General features: G+C 40.2%; 2 protein-coding genes across 2 annotated transcripts in view; one reads left to right on the top strand and one right to left on the bottom strand.

The window, feature by feature from the left end:
- The window catches only part of RpS8 (ribosomal protein S8), a 194,327-nt gene that overhangs the window by 120,138 nt on the left and 55,147 nt on the right, over positions 1–19,042 (top strand). The window lies entirely within an intron of this gene.
- Pglym78 (phosphoglyceromutase 78) overlaps positions 2,857–19,042 on the bottom strand; it is a 16,684-nt gene continuing 498 nt past the window's right edge. The window contains exons 2-5 of the mRNA XM_076196853.1: positions 15,871–16,103; positions 14,547–14,689; positions 11,163–11,284; positions 2,857–3,920 (exon numbers count right to left, since the gene is read on the bottom strand). Of these exons, the coding sequence (XP_076052968.1) occupies positions 3,754–3,920; positions 11,163–11,284; positions 14,547–14,689; positions 15,871–16,103 (665 nt within the window). The 3' untranslated portion in view covers positions 2,857–3,753. The remainder of the gene's footprint in view (positions 3,921–11,162; positions 11,285–14,546; positions 14,690–15,870; positions 16,104–19,042) is intronic.

The following is a 19,042-nucleotide window of genomic DNA, read 5'->3' as shown; positions in this document are numbered from 1 at the left end:
CATACTGTATCCAACAATGTTAAACTGCACTAATTTTAACCTTTTGATCATTTCCCTATTTGTAGAGGATTGATCCAGAAAAGCAGCAGTGATATCACTATGTGGTTGTGTACATCTGCTTAGCTTGTATAGCTGTGCTGTAGTTACCATTTGTGCTTAATTTATCTTCCTTTAATTTTATTGTAATTATCTAGATGTAAGTCTCTAAACAAATATAACACAGATATATTTTTTTATTTATATATCCTCTTGAGGGAAGACCAAGAATGAGGGGGATGGATGGGGTAAAGGGAACACTTGGTACAAGAGAAATGTATGTCAAGCAAGGAAGGGAGAGGGCAAAATGGCTACCAATGGATAGTGGTTTTAAATGGATAAGGAAATGACAACCTTTAGGGATTTCTTCTGTCTGCTCTGTATATTTCTCAGGTGGATGAGGGGGAGGGTCATCATGCAATGAAGCTGCGGGAGTTAACCAGCTTTGGTTGTCAGGTCCTGCTGCAAAGCTGCCATTTTGATGCATTCTGACCTTGGCAGTGTAGCAGGGGACAAGGACAGCATTTCATCAGAGGAGCTACAATAACAGAACAAGTGGATCTTTGAATGGGTGTAGGACAATTTTATGCGTTCACTTGACCCCCATTTTTATGGAAGAAAGGACCCTTTGGTATATGTATACTCTACTTTGATTTCTTAGTTTTCAGTTGCAGCTGTTAAAATGGTAAAGCAGGATTGTGAAAAATATTTAGTTTAGAAGGAAATTTTTATTCTACATCATATTTCACCTTTTTATCAATCTTTCATTCAGACTTGGAGGTGTATTACTGTTACAGGAAACTGAGTGAGGTGACTGGGAAGTCCCATTCTGAATGTTTCTCTTATGATGAATCAAAACATGTGTTAACTGTCATGCCTCTTAAAGGTAGGAAAATGTGAAAATGTCATTAATACATATTTATTATCCCTACAACAGGGATGTGTCAAGTTGCCATGGCTGTTCAACATGGATGGGATGGTGCGGGAGGTAAAGACAAGGGTAATGGGTAGGGGACTGGAGATGGTTGAAGAAAATGGAGAAAAGTGGGAGGTAAGCCAATTGTTGTTTGCTGGCAACAGTGCACTTGTGGCAGGGTCAAAGGTGGATTAAGGGAGTTAGTGACTGAGTTTGGGAAGGTATGCAATAGGAAAGTTGAAGGTAAATGTGGGTAAGTGATGAGATGAACAAGGGGAGAGAATGGTAGAAAGTTGGAAGCAAGTCTTAAAGGAGAGGTTAAGAGTGGATAGCTTTAGGTATATGGGGTCATGTGGCAGGACAGGGAGTGAAGGTGGAAATAAATTGTACCGAGAGAAGTGAATGCCTTAGGGGATTAAAAAGTGTTATGAGAAATAGGCATTTGGCAATGGATGCAAAGAGAATATGAAGAAATGATTGTGCTGATAACACTTATGGGGCAGAGATTTTGAATTTAAGAGAGGCAGAGAGGAAAAGTTTAAACGTGTTCGAGATGAAATATCTGAAGTTTGGTAGGGGTTACAAGGTTGGACAGAGCAAGAAATGAGGAGGTGAGCTGGGTGTAGTATAGTGTATTGGCCATGGGACTAACACGAACTAGTGCAGGGGTGGAGCGCTGCGTGCCCCACCCCCAGATGCTCCCAACTACAAGGACCCCATTCATAGACCTATCAAAGGTCCTATTCATGTATGTGTTCTTACAGCACCTAGCACCTTCGCCCATGGGCAGTTGCTCTGTAGGCCTCTTAGGTACTTCACGTGCCCCCTGTACACATAACCTACCGATTAATAAACCCACGAACCATACAACCTGTTTCACTGTTGCCCCCTTACAACATGCTTGCAATCACTGGGGTGGAAAAGGTGATGGCAGATAGGGCCAATGAAAGAGTATTGGGATGGTTTGGACACATGGAAAGAACGAGTGAAGAGAGATTGGTAAAAGAGGTGGGGGGGTGAGTTAAACTGAGGGGACAACCAAGGATGAGATGGTTGGGATGAGGTGAAAGGGATGTTGAGCAAGGAAGGGCAAAGACAGAAGATAGGGGTGAGTGGAGATTGGCTGTGTATAGATGATACTATGATGGGGTGGGGGGAGTGGTTATGTGCAAATGGTTTTAATGAAGGTATTTCTCCCAGTCTTCTCTTTTGCGCGAGGAGACAGAGGTGGGGTTGCTGATTCTTCCGACTCAGAACAGTGGGTAGGATACAGGGATGACTCATCCTCCACGAGGAGCTAAGATGAGAGGGAGGAAAGTGTGGTGGATGGGAGTGGGTACTTACCTTTTGACTTTGCTACTTCCCATGTATGGGGAAAAAGGTCCTTGGTATATAGATAGCTAGGCAAACTATTTTTTTTTTATACCTAAACCGATTATCAGAAAAATATTGGTTTACTTCATGAAAGAGAAAGATAACTTAAGATTGTAAAATTTAAATTCTTATGAAGATGTTCCTTGGAACATCACGATTGGAAAGGTTCCACAAAAGGAAAAAAATCTTGTCTGCCAGTTGGTCCCTGTATTCCTCAAGTATCCAATTTGAGGTTTCATCAAGTCCTGAAACTGTTCTTACACACTATTCCCAATAACTTATCTATTTCCTTCTCTTCCTCTTTTACCTTTTAGCCCAACATTATCCTTATTCACATTTCTAAGAAATAATTTTCTTTAGCTAAAAGGGATTGGAAACTTTACTAATCATTTCAGTATGTCAATGCCTATCTACAATTTGCTTAGTAAATTTGGATACCATATGACACCTTAACACCCTATTCCATGGATCATATAGACATTAAGTACTGTCTACATGTTTGAAACACTAGGGATAATAAAAATACTTCACAATACTGAACTTATCATTTTATCCTCCAGACACAGCCATTCTGACAAAGACAAACATACATTAGGTTCTTCTGGTACCTACGAGCATTTACTAGAACATTTCCATGGCAAGACCAAATGGGGTAGGAGAAGTGAAGCTCCCAAAGATGATTTTATAGGGTCAACATTTTAGAATGTCCTTACACATCTGCCTTAATTTCTATCATCCTTGACATCCTGCCCTCAACTAAATTATTCATATCACTGAATATCCATCACAAATCCCATTGAATTTAGAGTCGCATGCTTTAGGTTGCTTGAGGGAAGTATTTTATTAATCAGTACTCACTTTTACTTCCCCCACCTCTCACTCTCTTGGTGCGTGTGTGTGGGTACACATGCTTATATAATAATACACGCAACAGGATGTGAAGAGGCAACAAGCCCTCTAGCACCCTTCCCTCCATTGATGGCCATGCCAGGAACAATTCAGTCTGTACTCAATAAATATACTGCTTGTTTTTGTCTTTGCACCTCCAAAATTCTAACCTTTTTGTTGAACATGTGTGAAAACCCATTTTGATAAAACTACCCAAGAGTGATAGTTCGGTTAGATGGTATTAAAGACTAGATACCACTTCTGTTGCAGTTTTTTTGGCAAAGGCAAACATGGAACATATTGGATCCTTATATAAACCCAAATTTACATCATCATCTACTAATGCCATACATCATAAATAAATAATACCTCAAATTATTTTGGGTAGATATTCCAAACCATTTAGCTCTCTGCACATAACTGACCCTTTATATAAATATATGTATATACCAGTATATACACATACACATATGAAAGCATATCAACAATCAGTTACAAAAAAAAATTAATTTCATTTCCTTAAAATCCCGTGGTCCTCTTTACTTAGCCTTGCCCTGTGCTGCCACTTTTTCCATGGCTGCTTTAACGGTCTCTTCATCACCAAGGAACTTCATGGAGACAACAGGTTTCATGTTCTCATCAAGTTCATACACAAATGGGATGCCAGTAGGTAGGTTCAGACCCATGATTGCAGCATCTGACATTTCTGTGAAACAAAAAAGTTAAATTGTAAATATACATACATATACTAAGGCTTTTTTCCCCTTACAAGGGAGGTAGCCAAAAACAAAAAGGCACAAAATCATTCCCACCCATTCCATCCCTAAATACACTCCACTCCCCTCCACTCTCCCTCTTATCTTAGCACCTCCTGGATGACAGGTCATCCCTGCACCCTGTCCACTGCCCTGGGTCAGAAGCAGTGTCGCAAGACACAGCACATCCACAGCAAGGCCGCTTCATTAAATTGGCGACCCCCCATGCAGAAAAGGAGAAGACGGGGAGAAATCCCTTCGGGCTGTGTCAATTTTTGCTCACACATACTACCTCACCCCACATCCTCCCACCCATTCCACCTCATGCATTACAACATCATCCATATACAACCATTCTCCATTCACCTGTCTTCTGTCCTCTCCCGTCCTTCCTCAACAGACATTCCCCTCTTCCCCAAAGCCCCCTTCACCCCATCCATCCATCTCATCCTAGGACGTCTCCTCGTGTTCACTCCTTCCACACCTGCCTTCCATACCTCTTTTACTAGTCTTTCTTCACTCATTCTTTCCATGTGTCCAAACCATCCTAATACTCTTTCATCAACCCTATCTCCCAACTCCCTTTCCACCCCTGTTTTCCTCCTCACCTCCTCATTTCTCACTCTATCCAGCCTAGTAACCCCTATCATACTTCTCAGACACCTCATCTTAAACACTTTCAAACTCCTCTCTTATGTTCCATGTTTCTGCCCCAAACAGTGCTGTTGGCACAATCACTCCTTCATAAAGTCTCCTCTTAGCATCCATTCCCAAATGTCTATTCCTCATTACACTTTTTAATCCACCAAGGCATTTACTCACTTCTCTCAATCTACATTCTACCTCCACCCCCAACTCCACCTTTTCCTGCCACATTTGCACCCAAGTATCTAAAACTATCCACTTCCTCCAGTCGCTCTCCCTTAATTCTCACTTACAGTCTGCTGCCACTTTCACCCCTTGTACATCTCATCACCTTACTTTTACCCACATTTATCTTCAGCTTTCTTCTTTCACACACTCTCCCAAACTCTGCCACCAACTTCCTCAATCCCCCCTCCGATCCTGCCACAAGCGCAGTGTCGTCAGCAAACAACAGCTGGCTCACCTCCCACTTTTCTCCATTTTCTTTAACCATCTCCAATCCCTGACCCACCACCCTTGCATTTACCTCTCACACTACCCCATCCATGTATAAGTTGAAGAGCCAGGGAGACATAACGCATCCTTGAGGAAGTCCCACCTTTACCTCGAACCACTCACTCTCTCCATTTCTAATCCTGACACATGCTCTACTACTCTCATAAAAACTCTTGACAGCTATCCTATATATCCGCAAAACCTCCCACAGTGCCTTCCTGTCCACCCTGTCATAAGCCCTTTCCAGATCCATAAAAGCAAAAAAAAAAAAAAAAAAAACCTTCCCCTTTCCTATAGCTTTCTCACATATCTGTCATACCACAAAAACCTGATCTACACAACCTCTACCTGTCCTAAATCCACACTGTTCCTCACCAATTACACCCCTCTGTTCCTCTCCCAATCCTCTCAATCAAGATCCTCCCATAAGCCTTCCCAACTACACTCAACAAGCTAATCCCTCCGAAACCACCACACTCACACCCCTTTTCCCTTGTAAAGTGGAACTATACAGGCACTACTCCAGTCCTCCAGCACTCTACCCTCTCTCCAGCAAACATTAAATAACCTCACCAGTCAGTCCACCATCAATGTACCTCCTCTTTTTTTTTTTACGACATTCTGCATGGTATCCATCCAGACCAGGGGCCTTACCTGCTTTCATCATCTAAACAACTGCCTTCACTTCATCCTTCCTTATTTCTCCTCCATTATCCTCACTCATCACGGTCATTTTCTTAGCACTTCCCAATGCAACTAACTTTCCCTCCCTATCCTCCTTCACATTTAGCAACTCCCTAAAATATTCTGCCCATCTTCCACTAACTGCCTTCTCTTCCATTATCATCTCTCCATCTGCATCTTTTACCTTTTCTTCTCGACTTGATTCCCCTCCTCTTCCTCTCTTAATTTCGTTCCAAAACATTTTTTATTACTTTCAAAATTTTCTGTCTTACCCTTACCCCATTTCACATCTTGTGCTTTACTTCTCTTTTCTTTTCTTTGTATCTCTCATATGACTCCCTCGTCCTATTTTGCAACCAATCTGTGAAAGCTCGTTTCTTCTCTTCTACAACCTTCTTTGTTTCCTCATCCAACCATTCACTACCCTTCCTTCTATTTCCTCCTGTCCTTTTTGTTGCAAACACCATCTTCGCCCACTTTGTGACTCCCTCCTTGAACCATCCCCATTCCTCTTCCACTCCTACCTCTACTCTATCTTTCACTCCCTCCCACTCCTCTCTCAGCTTCTTATACTCCTTTTCATTTTCATATGAGTTCACTCTAAGCACCTCCCTTTGTCCTTTTCCTCTTTCTCCATCTATCCTCCACTCGACTTACCTTCCACCAGAAAATTATCTGATATTCCCCCACTCTCTCCCCTTAGTACATGTACATCCTTAACTCTTCCTATTATACTCCTACCTACCTATAGATGCAAAAAAAAAAAATATATATATATATATATATATATTAATACATACATACATACATATACCAAGGCTTTTTCCCCCTTCCAAGGGAGGTAGCCACAAAGGGAAAGGCATAAAAACACTCCCACCCATTTCATCCCTAAATACACTCCACACCCCTCCCACCCTTCCTCTCATCTGAGCACCTCCTGGATGACGGGTCATCCCTGAACCCTGCCCACCGCCCTGGGTCAGAAGCAGTGTCGCAAGACACAGTACATCCACAGCAAGGCCGCTTCATTTAATCGGCGACCCCCCCTCTCCGTCCCCCTTTGCATATAAAGGGAGGACGGGGAGAAATCCCTTCGGGCTGCGTCAAAATTTACTCACACATACTCACACACATACTACCCCCCCCCCCGCCCATTCCTCCTCATGCAGTCACAACATCATCCATATACAACCATTCTCCACTCACCTCTGTCTTCCGTCCTCTCCCTTCCTTCCTCAACAGACACTCCCCTCTTCCCCAAAGCAAAAAAAATATATTAATAATAATAATAATAAATGAAAATCGCGTTTTTTTTTATAGAAAAAAAAATTATGATTTTTTTTTAATCTCATCCAAATTTGTTCAGATATTAAATATTTAGTATATAAAAACAGGTGCAAGTATGTTATTCATCCCTCCACATATGTGCATCTATCTTATTCAAAGAGACAGAGTATAAAAATAAACAAGTAATTGACCATTTTAGTCACTGTCAGATGCTGCAAGCCTGCAACAAGTGTAGATACTGTACATGGGCCAGTATGGCTATTGGTTGGCTACCTTACAAAATTTACCTTATATCTTAGCATACTCTAAAGATTAAACACTCCAATTTCCCATAAGGACCCTGGACGTTGCCTAAACACAGATCTGCCACTTGGACAGTGGAAAAGGGGTTAACATAGTAATGGGGGGAAACTGTTGTACTTCCCACCACCCATCAAGGCTCAGAGTTTACTTTCTACCTGACTTTTTGCTCGCTATCCCTTAACTTTAACCTACAATCATACATAAGTCCTTGAGATGCAACTCAAAAAGAAACCATCCCCCTTTTTTTTTTTTTTTTCTTAAAAAAAAAAAAAATAAATAAAAAAAATAAATAAATAAATAAAAAAGAAGATATTTTCGTTTTAAAATAACTCGGCAAGGAAAAGAACCATATTACAATAATTTTTTTATGTTAGAATATCAAATAAATCAGTATACCCCTCACTTGAGGTTTTCTATGGTTAGGGCACTTCCATTTTCTGTGGTTTCATGTTTTGATGCGTTTTATTTATTTTACAATGAACAATTGCCCCACTTAGTTTTGGCACAGTTTTAAAAATGTTTCAGACAAGAATAGCAACTCACCCAGTATTTCTTTTTATTACATTTTCTTGTGTTCATTTACGGGTTTTTTTTTTTTTTTGGCTAAATAGTAACTACCTTAAAAAATGTGACAAACAGCGAAATACTCAAAATGGTGTAGCAGATGACACATTTTCCTTGACTTACTAATGACATACATCTATTACTCTTATTTGAAAAGTAATACGATTAATATACGTTGCAGAGGAGAGGGAGAGAGAGAACGCAGGAATCTGTTCACGTAGTGGTCGATGGTAGACTAACAACCAGCTTCAAGCTGTGAGTGGTGTTGAGTGCAGTGACAAACTAACCAAAACTAACTCGTATACTTATAAGTTATGTTATAACCCTATTATTAAATCAATTATTTTCATTTATTTATACAGCAGAGGGCTTGTGATCCAATTATGTTATGTATGATTGTAGGTTAAAGTTAAGGGATAGCGAGCAAAAAGTCAGGTAGAAAGTAAACTCTGAGCCCTGATGGGTGGCAGGGAGTACAACAGTTTCCCCCCATTACTACGTTAACCCCTTTTCCACTGTCCAAGTGGCGGATCTGTGTTTAGGCAACGTCCAGGGTCATTATGGGAAATTGGAGTGTTTAATCTTTGAAGAGTATGCTAAGATAAAAGGTAAATTTTGTAAGGTAGCCAACCAATAGCCATACTGGCCCATATACAGTATCTACACTTGTTGCATGCTTGCAGCATCTGACAGTGACTTTATATGGTTAATTACTTGTTTATTTTTATACTCTGTCTAATGCCTCTTTGAATAAGATAGATGCACATATATGGAGGGATGAATAACATACTTGCACCTGTTTTTATATACTAAATATTTAATATCTGAACAAATTTGGACAAGATAAAAAAAAAAAAAAAAAAAAAAAAAAGCGATAATTTTTTTTTTGTGCATCACAATTAACATAACATAATTGGATCACAAGTCCTCTGCTGTATAAATAAATTAAAATAATTGATTTAATAATAGGGTTATAACATATAAGTATATGAGATAGTTTTGGTTAGTTTGTCACTGCACTCATCACCACTCACAGCTTGAAGCTGGTTGTTAGTCTACCATCGACCACTACGTGAATGTTCCTGCGTTCTCTCTCCTCTGCAACGTATATTAATCGTATTGTCAAATAAGAGTGATAGATGTCATTAGTAAGTCAAGAAAAATGTGTCGTCTACTACACCATTTTGAGTATTTTGCCGTTTGTCACATTTTTTAAGGTAGTTACTATTTAGCAAAAAAAAAAAAAAAAGCATGTAAATGAACAGACACAAAAATGTAATAAAAAAGAATACTGGGCGAGTTGCTATTCTTGTCCGAAACATTTTTAAAACTGTGCCAAAACTAAGTGGGGCAACTGTACATTGTACAATAAATAAAACATCAAAACATGAAACCACAGAAAATGGAAGTGCCCTAACACCATAGAAAACCTTAAGTGAGGGGTATACTGATTTGATATTCAAACAGAAAAATTATTGTAATATGGTTTTTTTCCTTGCCGAGTTATTTTAAAACAAAATATATAAAAAAGAAAACGAAAATATTCTTTTTTTTTTTTTTGGTCAAGGTAAAAAAAAAAAAAAAAAAAAAAAAAATTTTTTTTTTTTAGTCGCATCTCTATACCTACCACTACATAGTCCATTAATGCTATCTACCACCCTTCCCTCCACCACCCTCTCCCTTGTGTACTTATGCTTGACTTTCTTCCGAAACACTATTTGCTATCATCAACTCTCTAGACACATCTCCACCATCAACTCTCCACTACGATTCTTTCTTGGAACTCCACATTTCCTAACCACTCTGTCAATTGGTTCATTTCCTACCCTAGCATTAAGGTCTCCCAGCACTACTACATTGACGTTTCTCCCTAATCCCTCTATGCACTCATTTAAATCTACCCAAAAAGCCTCCCTTCCTTCTACACTCTTCTCACTACCAGGCCCATATGCACTTACAAAAACCCACATCTCCTTTCCCAGTTTCACCTTCATCCACATTATCCTTGAGGAAACCTCCTTCCACTCCACTACACATTTACTGATCTGTTCACTTACTAGTATAGCCACCCCTTCTCTCCCTCGCCCTCTCTTCACTCCTGATAACCTCCCAATTACACTCCCAAACTTACACTCGCCCTTCCCTCTCAACTTAATTTCACTCAAAGCTAACAGATCCATCTTTCTTCTCACAAACATACTACCTATCTCTTCCCTTTTACTCTCATCTGTACCACACCCACGCACATTAAAAGACCCAAACCTTTGGGTGCTGGTTGGAAAACTCCTAGACCCTCTTATGCCTTTACTTTTTTTTAGGAATGTCCCCCTGTGGGGCTAAAGGGAGAAGGATACCTGGTCCCAATCCCCGTCCCTTTTTTCTTGCCTCTTACGATCCAAGTGGAAATACTTGGTGGCAATATTCTTTTGCCCTGCCACAGGGTAGGTAGGCGAAAAAGGAAATGAATATTCAGAGAAATAGTACAGGACAGTAACAAGAGGTTGGGGGGACAGCATAGCGGAGGGACAGTCGTAGTATAAAAGCGTCAAAAATTTTTGCTCACACACACTACCTCTCCCCCATTCCCCCGTCCAATCCACCTCATGCATCACAACATTTTCCATATACAACCATTCTCCATTCACCCGTCTTCTGTCCTCTCCCGTCCTTCCTCAACCGACATTCCCCTCTTCCCCAAAGCCCCCTTCACCCCATCCATCCATCTCATCCTAGGACGTCCCCTCATGTTCACTCCCTCCACATCTGCCTTCCATACCTCCTTTACTAGTCTTTCTTCACTCATTCTTTCCATGTGTCCAAACCATCCTAATACTCTTTCATCCACCCTATCTCCCAGCTCCCTTTCCACCCCTGTTCTCCTCCTCACTTCCTCATTTCTCACTCTATCTAGCCTAGTAACCCCCATCATACTTCTCAGACACTTCATCTCAAACACATTCAAGTTCCTTCTCTCTTCCTCTCTCATGTTCCATGTTTCTGCTCTATACAGTGCTGTTGGCACAATCACTCCTTCTATAATAATAATAATAATAATAACAATAAATATATAATAATAGTGGCAGTAGCAGTAGTTGTGGTGATGGTAGTGGAAGAAGTGGTGGATGACCATGTTGAAAGTAATCCTAGGAAAATAACAAAAGTCTATATCTACTAACAATGAAAGAAATCATAGTTCAAAGCAAACTAATACATACGGTCAAGGTGCTTGACGATGCCTCGGAGGGAGTTGCCATGAGCAGCAATGAGGATTTTCTTTCCTGCCTTCATCTGTGGCACAATGGTGTCATTCCAGTAGGGCATTGTGCGTTCAATGGTTCTGGTCAAAGAGTAAATCGTTAGCAATTTGTTGATGAAACAAGAATGGTCAAACTTGTTCTTTATCCTTCTATCCTTTCACTCAAATTGCAGGAGTGATCAAGTTAACCTCTTCCATACGATGATGCCTAAACGAGTGGGTATATGAGGGTGATCGCATCTGTGTCTTGATTATATTTTGTAGTTGTAGCTAAATGACCCCAGTTTTCTGTGAACTGGCTTGATCACTTTTTCTATGGTTATCAATATATTCAGAGTAAAAGAACTAGTTGTACAGCTCTGATTTCATATTTCATAACGTGAGTATTGTGATGCATCACTGAATCGTCATACATCAGGCATCTGATGCTGTGTGCAAGAATTTGACTTATTGAAGAGGTTAAAGAACATTTAAACTTCATACTCAAACCCATTTGACACCCCTCCCATCTCGCCACCTCATGGATGAAAGGCCATCCCTGTTCCCCACAACACTGCTTGGGTTGATGGCAATGTAATTAGAATCTACCCATTAGCCCTGATCTCTTTGTAAGGGCGGCACTTCCAAAGCAAGATCTCATAACCCAAAATGCAGAGTTGGGTGCATACCTCGGTGCATTCCTAGGTGTTCCTCAGCATGTTCCACTTTAGTTTGGCTGCGGTTAGCACTCCCAAACTATTAAAGCTTAAGAGACAGGTTCATACCGAAATAAAAGTCCAGCGGGCCACATACTATACCAAAGAAAAATTTCGTAGGCCACATACTATACCTGCACCTATATTGCTTTACCGTATTTTCCGGCTTAAAATGCGCATCGGGTTATAATGCGCACACATGCACTTCATTATCTCAGCACACAGATAGCGCGCACCGACGTATAACGTGCATGCCCGATCGCATTTGTCTATAACGCAGTTTTACCTCAGTATTTATATCATGTGAACGAGGTTACATGGGGAAGTATTTTTCATTGGCTAGAGCCACCGCTGGGAAATCTGTTGATTTGTCACTAAATTAAGTGTCAGTTTAGGCATCAATCAGGACACAACTAAGAAAAAGTCGGAACTACATGTACCGGTATATGACTCATGTTGTGTGTTGGTCCCTTATTACTTTGTAGCTTAAATAGTTTGTAGGAAATATCTAAAAAAAGTTTATTGGAAGTAAAATATACAGAAAAATTTCGGGATTTTTACAGAAAATGTTCATTTTATATCTTGAGGAAATAATTTGTCTTTACCATTTTTTATTTAATACTGAAACAAACTACAGACTGTTTCGTTTTAGCTTTGAACCTGCAATGACAGTGGTGAAATAGGAGTCTCTCATCGAGGTGACGTTTAGTTAATATAACTCCCGAAAGAGGGTGTTGTAGTCAGGTGTTTGACACGAGTTTATGAACGGCCCGCAATGGAATTTGTACCATACCTAAAGTGAAGCAACAAAGCCAACATAAAAATTCAAACTAGGATGCTGTGAACATGGGCAAATATCATGAATATTGATCATGTTTCATGGTGTTTAGGCCTATTTAAACATGAAAAATAAGATTCGATAGATACCTACCTATACCAAATATTTATATACGGTAGCCCATGCTGGCGTATTCTTTCATGTCACCATGGCTGTTCTTCTTGTTCTCACGAAACGTCACGGAGAAGTGTGCCTCCCGACTTTGTGACGGCCAACATCGTCACGTTGTTGTGAAAAAAATTACACACACAGCCGCAGAATTTTTATCGTAGGCCGTAGATAATGCGCACCCCCCATTTTTAGGCCCTTCCAACGGAAAAAAGTCGTGCACTATACGCCGGAAAATACGGTAATAGTTTGGGAGTGCTAACCACAGCCAAGCTAAAGTGGAACATGCCTTACTCTGCCAAAATGGTTTACATCACTGCCTCATTAGTGTGACCATCCCTCTCCCTCTTCAACATATCTGGACTTCCTCTAAAGCTTACCTCATTCATTTCTATTGTCCACACTTTTCCGAGTCCCCTCTCATTTTTTCCCATGTGCCCAAACCACCTCAGCATTCCAACCTACCCAGGCTGATTGCTCTCTCCACCTGTTTTCTTGCTCCCTTCCATACTTCACTCTTATCCATCTTTGTAATACCTACCATACTTTTCAAACACATACATACATATACCAAAGGCTTTTTCGCCCTTACAAGGGAGGTAGCCAAAAAGAAAAAGGCATAAAAACCATTCCCACCCACTCCATCCCTAAAACTCCACTCCCCTCCACCCTCCCTCTTATCTTGGCACCTCCTGGATGAAGGGTCATCCCTACATCTTGTCCACTGCCCTGGGTCAGAGGCAGTGTTGCAAGACACAGCACATCCACAGCAAGGCCGCTTCATTAAATCGGTGACCCCCCCCTCTCCATCCCCGCATGCAGAAAAGGAGAAGATGGGGAGAAATCCCCTCGGGCTGCGTCAAAATTTTCCCACACATACTACTTCACCCCCCATTCCACCTCGTGCATCACAACATCATCCATATACAACCATTCTCCATTCACCCGTCTTCTGTCCTCTCCCGTCCTTCCTCAACAGACATTTCCCTCTTCCCCAAGGCCCCTTTCACCCCATCCATCCATCTCATCCTAGGTTGCCCCTTCATGTTCACTCCCCCCACATTTGCCTTCCAAACCTCTTTTACTAGTCTTTCTTCACTCATTCTTTCCATGTGTCCAAACCATCCTAATACTCTTTCATCCCCCCTATCTCCCAACTCCCTTTCCACCCCTGTTCTCCTCCTCACCTCCTCATTCCTCACTCTATCTAGCCTAGTAACCCCTATCATACTTCTCAGACACCTCATCTCAAACACATTCAAACTCCTTCTCTCTTCCTCTCTTACGTTCCATGTTTCTGCCCCATACAGTGCTGTTGGCACAATCACTCCTTCATACAATCTCCTCACACCAAACACACCATCTCAAAAAACACCCATGTTCCTACTTTCTGACTCAAATTTAAAATCTGTTCCATAGCATACTTGAGTAATTCATCTTTGAAATAGCTATATCCATTCTTCTATTCCAGTCTTTTATCCATCATTACATCCCTTACCCCTCTCAGCTTCACCTGGTATTCTCTTTTTCCTTATCTAATTTACACCTTTAGCACTTTTGCCTCCTTTGCTTTTCTTCCGTCTCGACTCAACCTCCACACTCAATTTCCCTTCTACCAGATAACGTAGATAGGACTACTGAATAAAAAATGTTGCACCCATTTGTTTTGTGTTGACCACAGTATACAATCAAATATACTTACAACTTGAGAGATTCAAACATGGGGAACTCTGCCTTTGAAGGTCCATCTTTGTAGCGTGCATCCTCAACAATGGTCTTGTAGAAAGGATGGTCTTTATCCATGGGTGGTGGTGGAATGTCGAAGCTACGGCGCCAAATTTTAACCTGTATCACAAGATGTTTTCTTTAATGCACATGAATGGTATAGGACAAGCCAAACTTACCTTTCATTCAACCTTCTTTCTATTCTAGTCTATTATTCTTGTTCAAAATAAAACTAAACATAAAACTAACCATTTACTTGTAACTATATAAATACTAACTTCAATGTTCTTGTGAAGTACAGTAATTTCCATGATCCTATTAAAAATTTCAAATCAAATGAGGCAAGACACTCCAATCCAATGGTAAATGTATCAACCCTATCAATCATTCCTCCATGCCAAATCAGTGTTTTCTTTTTTTATAGTAACAAGCCCACCGGCTGCGCCGGCCAGGCTTCGCCTGGGGTCAGAAAATATGTAATCGGAAAAGTGGAAATTAAAAATTTGGCAAATTGGAAAATTAGTAGTCGTGACGTCACCCGCTCAGAGCTGGGGCTCTTTAGGACCCACAGAGCTGATGTCATGACGTCATGTCTCTTCTGATTGGCTAGTTTTTATTAACTCTCCTTTACTGAACTTCTTTTCCTTCGTCACCCAACTCCAGAAGTGACGATACCGTTGCATCTTTAACTTTGACGAATCCCCGGCCATCCTTCCCAACCACCACCTGTGTGTGACCGAATTACCACCGGACGGCGTAAGCAACCATTAAATTTTTTTATATTAGATCTCGCATTCATTATTAATTAAATCAACCCATCATCTCTTACCACATATGGCATTTTTCCAGAATGGAGTTGTTTGGCCTAGTGTTCCATAATTTGTATGTATATTTTTCTATATTTTTCTGTGTCTTGATGCATTGCCTCTGACCTGGGCAGTGGACAGGGATGACCCTTCATCCTCTAGGAGCTACAGTAAAAGGAAAATAGGTGATGGGTAGGACCAATTTTCCTTTGGTCCAAGGGAAGTCTGAATTCCACCCCAGCTTTTTAGTGCAAAATTGAGAAGACACTGATCAAAGCACTTATGATAAGGGGACAAAGCATTCAATCAATTCTCAGCCATATGAAAGTACAGTGGCACACACCCACACCAAGTAAAGCCAATTTAATGTCCCTCCCATCTCAGCACTTCATGGATGAAGGGTCATCCTGGTCTCCTGCCACATCGCTCGGATCAAGGGCAATATTGCCTTGAATCCATCTAAATTGTTCTATAAACTCATCTACACCATCTCACCTGCTCCTCCCCATGCTTCTCTGCAGTCTCGGCCTTGTTAAGACCAGTCAGACCACCATAGTGCCTCTCATTGAGTCGCCAAGTCTTCTCAATGGGAATGTCTTTCTGGCTGATCTTCTCCAAGATAGCATCAAGAGTCTTCTGAGCACGGGTAAGCACTGAAGTGTGGGCAATGTCAAACTTGAAACCCGCCTCCTTCAGAGCTGCCCCTGCTGCCTCAGCCTCCTTCACACCTGAACACAGAGTAATATTAGGAGATATATTTGATGAATTCAAAACAAATGAAAAAAAATGGAAAGTTAATATTCTGGAAAATCCTTGCATAAAAATTAATAATTTTGTGAAAAATTACAAAAGCAAGAATTTTCTCTGAAAGGAACAGGACTGAAAATACATACACACACACCAAAGGCACTTTACCTTTGAGGGGGTCAAGTCAAAGCACATACCATACCAACATCATAAAACCCCTTAAACCACCCCATCTTTGCATTTTTGGGACAAAGGGTCATCCTGTCTCCTCCTGTCACACTACATGGGTCAATGGCAAAGCAGTGAGAATATTCCTACACAAGAGTTAGCTTACCTCCACCCCTCCTTATCCACTCCAGTCACAACCTTCCTCCATTCACTCATATCTTCTGTGCTCTTCTCTCATTAACACACATTCCACATGCAACCAAAACCCCCAAGTTCACCTTATCTATCCATCTCATTCTCAATCTTCCTCTCATTATCACTCACTCCACTTCTGGTTTCCGTATTGTGCTTATCTTGCCTCATTCTTTTCATGGGCTTCTTCAGATGGGCTATTCCAGGGTGACAATTCTTCAGGTGGTATCCTTGGATGACAATTCCTAACCTAACGTAACCTAACCTAACTGGGGTGACAATTCTTCAGGTGTTGTTGGTTGGTGCGACAATTATTCAAGTGGGCTATCCTGGGGTGATGATTTTACAGGTGGACATTCTGGGGTGACAACTCTTTAGGTGATCCTTTTCACGTGTCCAAACTACCTCATCACCGATCTACCCTATCTGATGACTCCCTTTCCAACCACTCTCCTTCACCTTCACATTAATTTCGGTAAAATTTTACTTTCGACCTTTGTTGGAATATAGCAATACAAAATTAAATGGTAATTTTGTAAATTAAAATGTATGAACGTAATATGCAATTTTGTGTGCGGAAATGAAAATAAAAATAGTTGCTAAAACAGATTTCATAATTAACGAAGTCGTGTACTACGAATGGTATGCCATGTTTGTTATGGTAGATTCGACGTCGGAGAAATGAAAGGACGAAATATTTGTCTAAACTAAAGTAAACTAAACTAAATTAAACTAACCTAACCGGTAAAATTTTACTTTCGACCATTGGAGGAATATAGCCATACAAAAGCTGAGAGAGTGATTGAAAAGCCCGCCAACGTCTCTCACGACGATGACGATGAGGACCAGCCGGATGATATCTAATTTGCAGGTAATGATTTATTAAACACAGGTTAGGTTAGGTTAGTTTAGTTTAGTTAAGTTAAGTTAAGTTTAGACAAATTTATCGTCCTTTCATTTCTCCGACGTCGGAATCTACCATAACAAACATGGCGTACCATTCGTCGTACACGACTTCGTTACTTAGAAACCTGTTTTAGCAACTATTTTTATTTTCATTTCCGCACACAAAATTGCATATTGCGTTCATACATTTTAATATACAAAATTACTATTTAATTTTGTATTGCTATATTCCAACAAAGGTCGAAAGTAAAATTTTACCATAATTTCTTATTATCCATTCTTATAACACATATTTCTTAGACATGCATCATTCTTTCATAACTATAGATTAAGCTCCACTCCAAAAAAATAATGTTGATTACTTAATTCCCACTCTTCTTCCTTAAATCTTGTGTGCTGGAAGCACAGTTGAAAGTATATAGGTCTCATGTTCCTAGTTGTGGGCTTGAGTCACATTTCTCTTGTTTCCAAGTGACAATCTAAGCACACAAGGCAAAGGTGACTGCTTCAGCTTCAGGTATACATTTCCTATCACATGTTCCTCACTTCAAAGCTCTCATTTTCCACTTCTATGACTACCTACTTGGCACGATATTAACCCCAAGAATAGAAACCCTAATTATCTCTAATAAAACAAGTCTAACATTAAATCTTAAAAAAATCTGCCTCCCTTATTTTTTAAGTCTACACACTATATCTACATCTCAAAATCCTTTTGCCTCTTATATTCTAAGTCTTCTCTATATAGAACCAGTACTGTCACTGTGGTTACAATCACTCCATACATTCTTTTTTCATTCATCCTCAAATGCCTCAAAACTCTAACCCTTCATGCTAATGATGATTCCACCACCATCACCACCCCTTGTACATCTTGTCACTTTACTTTTGCCCAAAACTCACAAGTAACATCTTTACTCACCATTCCAAATCCAGTCACCAACTTATTAAATTTCTTCAAAATCAGCCACAAGCAATGTCATCCACCAATGACGATAGATTGACCTTTCACTGACCCTGACCTTGACCAATGACCTTCCAAATCTCTGCTTAGCATTTGCATTTACCAAAATATGAAACCGGTTCCACAAATGAAACTGATGTAGTTAAAAACCGATTAAATTCTAAAGACGCACAGGTAATTCAAAATAGTAACCGCCACTAATGATATTTTCCTATTTTAATAATATTGTCACCCCAATCCCCATTGTTCCTATAAGGCTAAGCTGATTGTCAAAGCTGAAATTACATTCAAGTGAACATCTCAAATGATAGTGCTACAAACATTAAATATCCTTATGATTACAAAGTGCCACACATATTAGACAAGTGTCAGGGCAACAATCATTACAATGGCTACCAATAATAGTTTTGTTCAGGTGCCAACATGACATTAGGTCCACCTTGTCCTTGACCTTCCAAAGTCATTCCTAAAATACACTCGGGAACTTCGCTGGCTTCCCAGGACAAGTACAGATAATTCCAACTAAAAATGGTGTTATAAGATCATAAAGATGGCGAACTTCACAAACTAAATATAAAATAGGGCACAATACTTCCATTTCCTCTCTAGATTTAATCTCACTAATGACAATGAAATTAGTTAATCAGTAACAAGCATAATTTGCTTCGCACTTCCTATTATACAAGGTTT

This window comes from Oratosquilla oratoria, chromosome 13, assembly GCF_046742065.1.
Source record: "Oratosquilla oratoria isolate Oo_2021 chromosome 13, ASM4674206v1, whole genome shotgun sequence".
NCBI classification, from domain to species: domain Eukaryota; kingdom Metazoa; phylum Arthropoda; class Malacostraca; order Stomatopoda; family Squillidae; genus Oratosquilla; species Oratosquilla oratoria.
The sequence above is the reverse complement of the archived record's forward strand: the minus strand, read 5'-3'. Positions and strand labels throughout refer to the sequence as shown.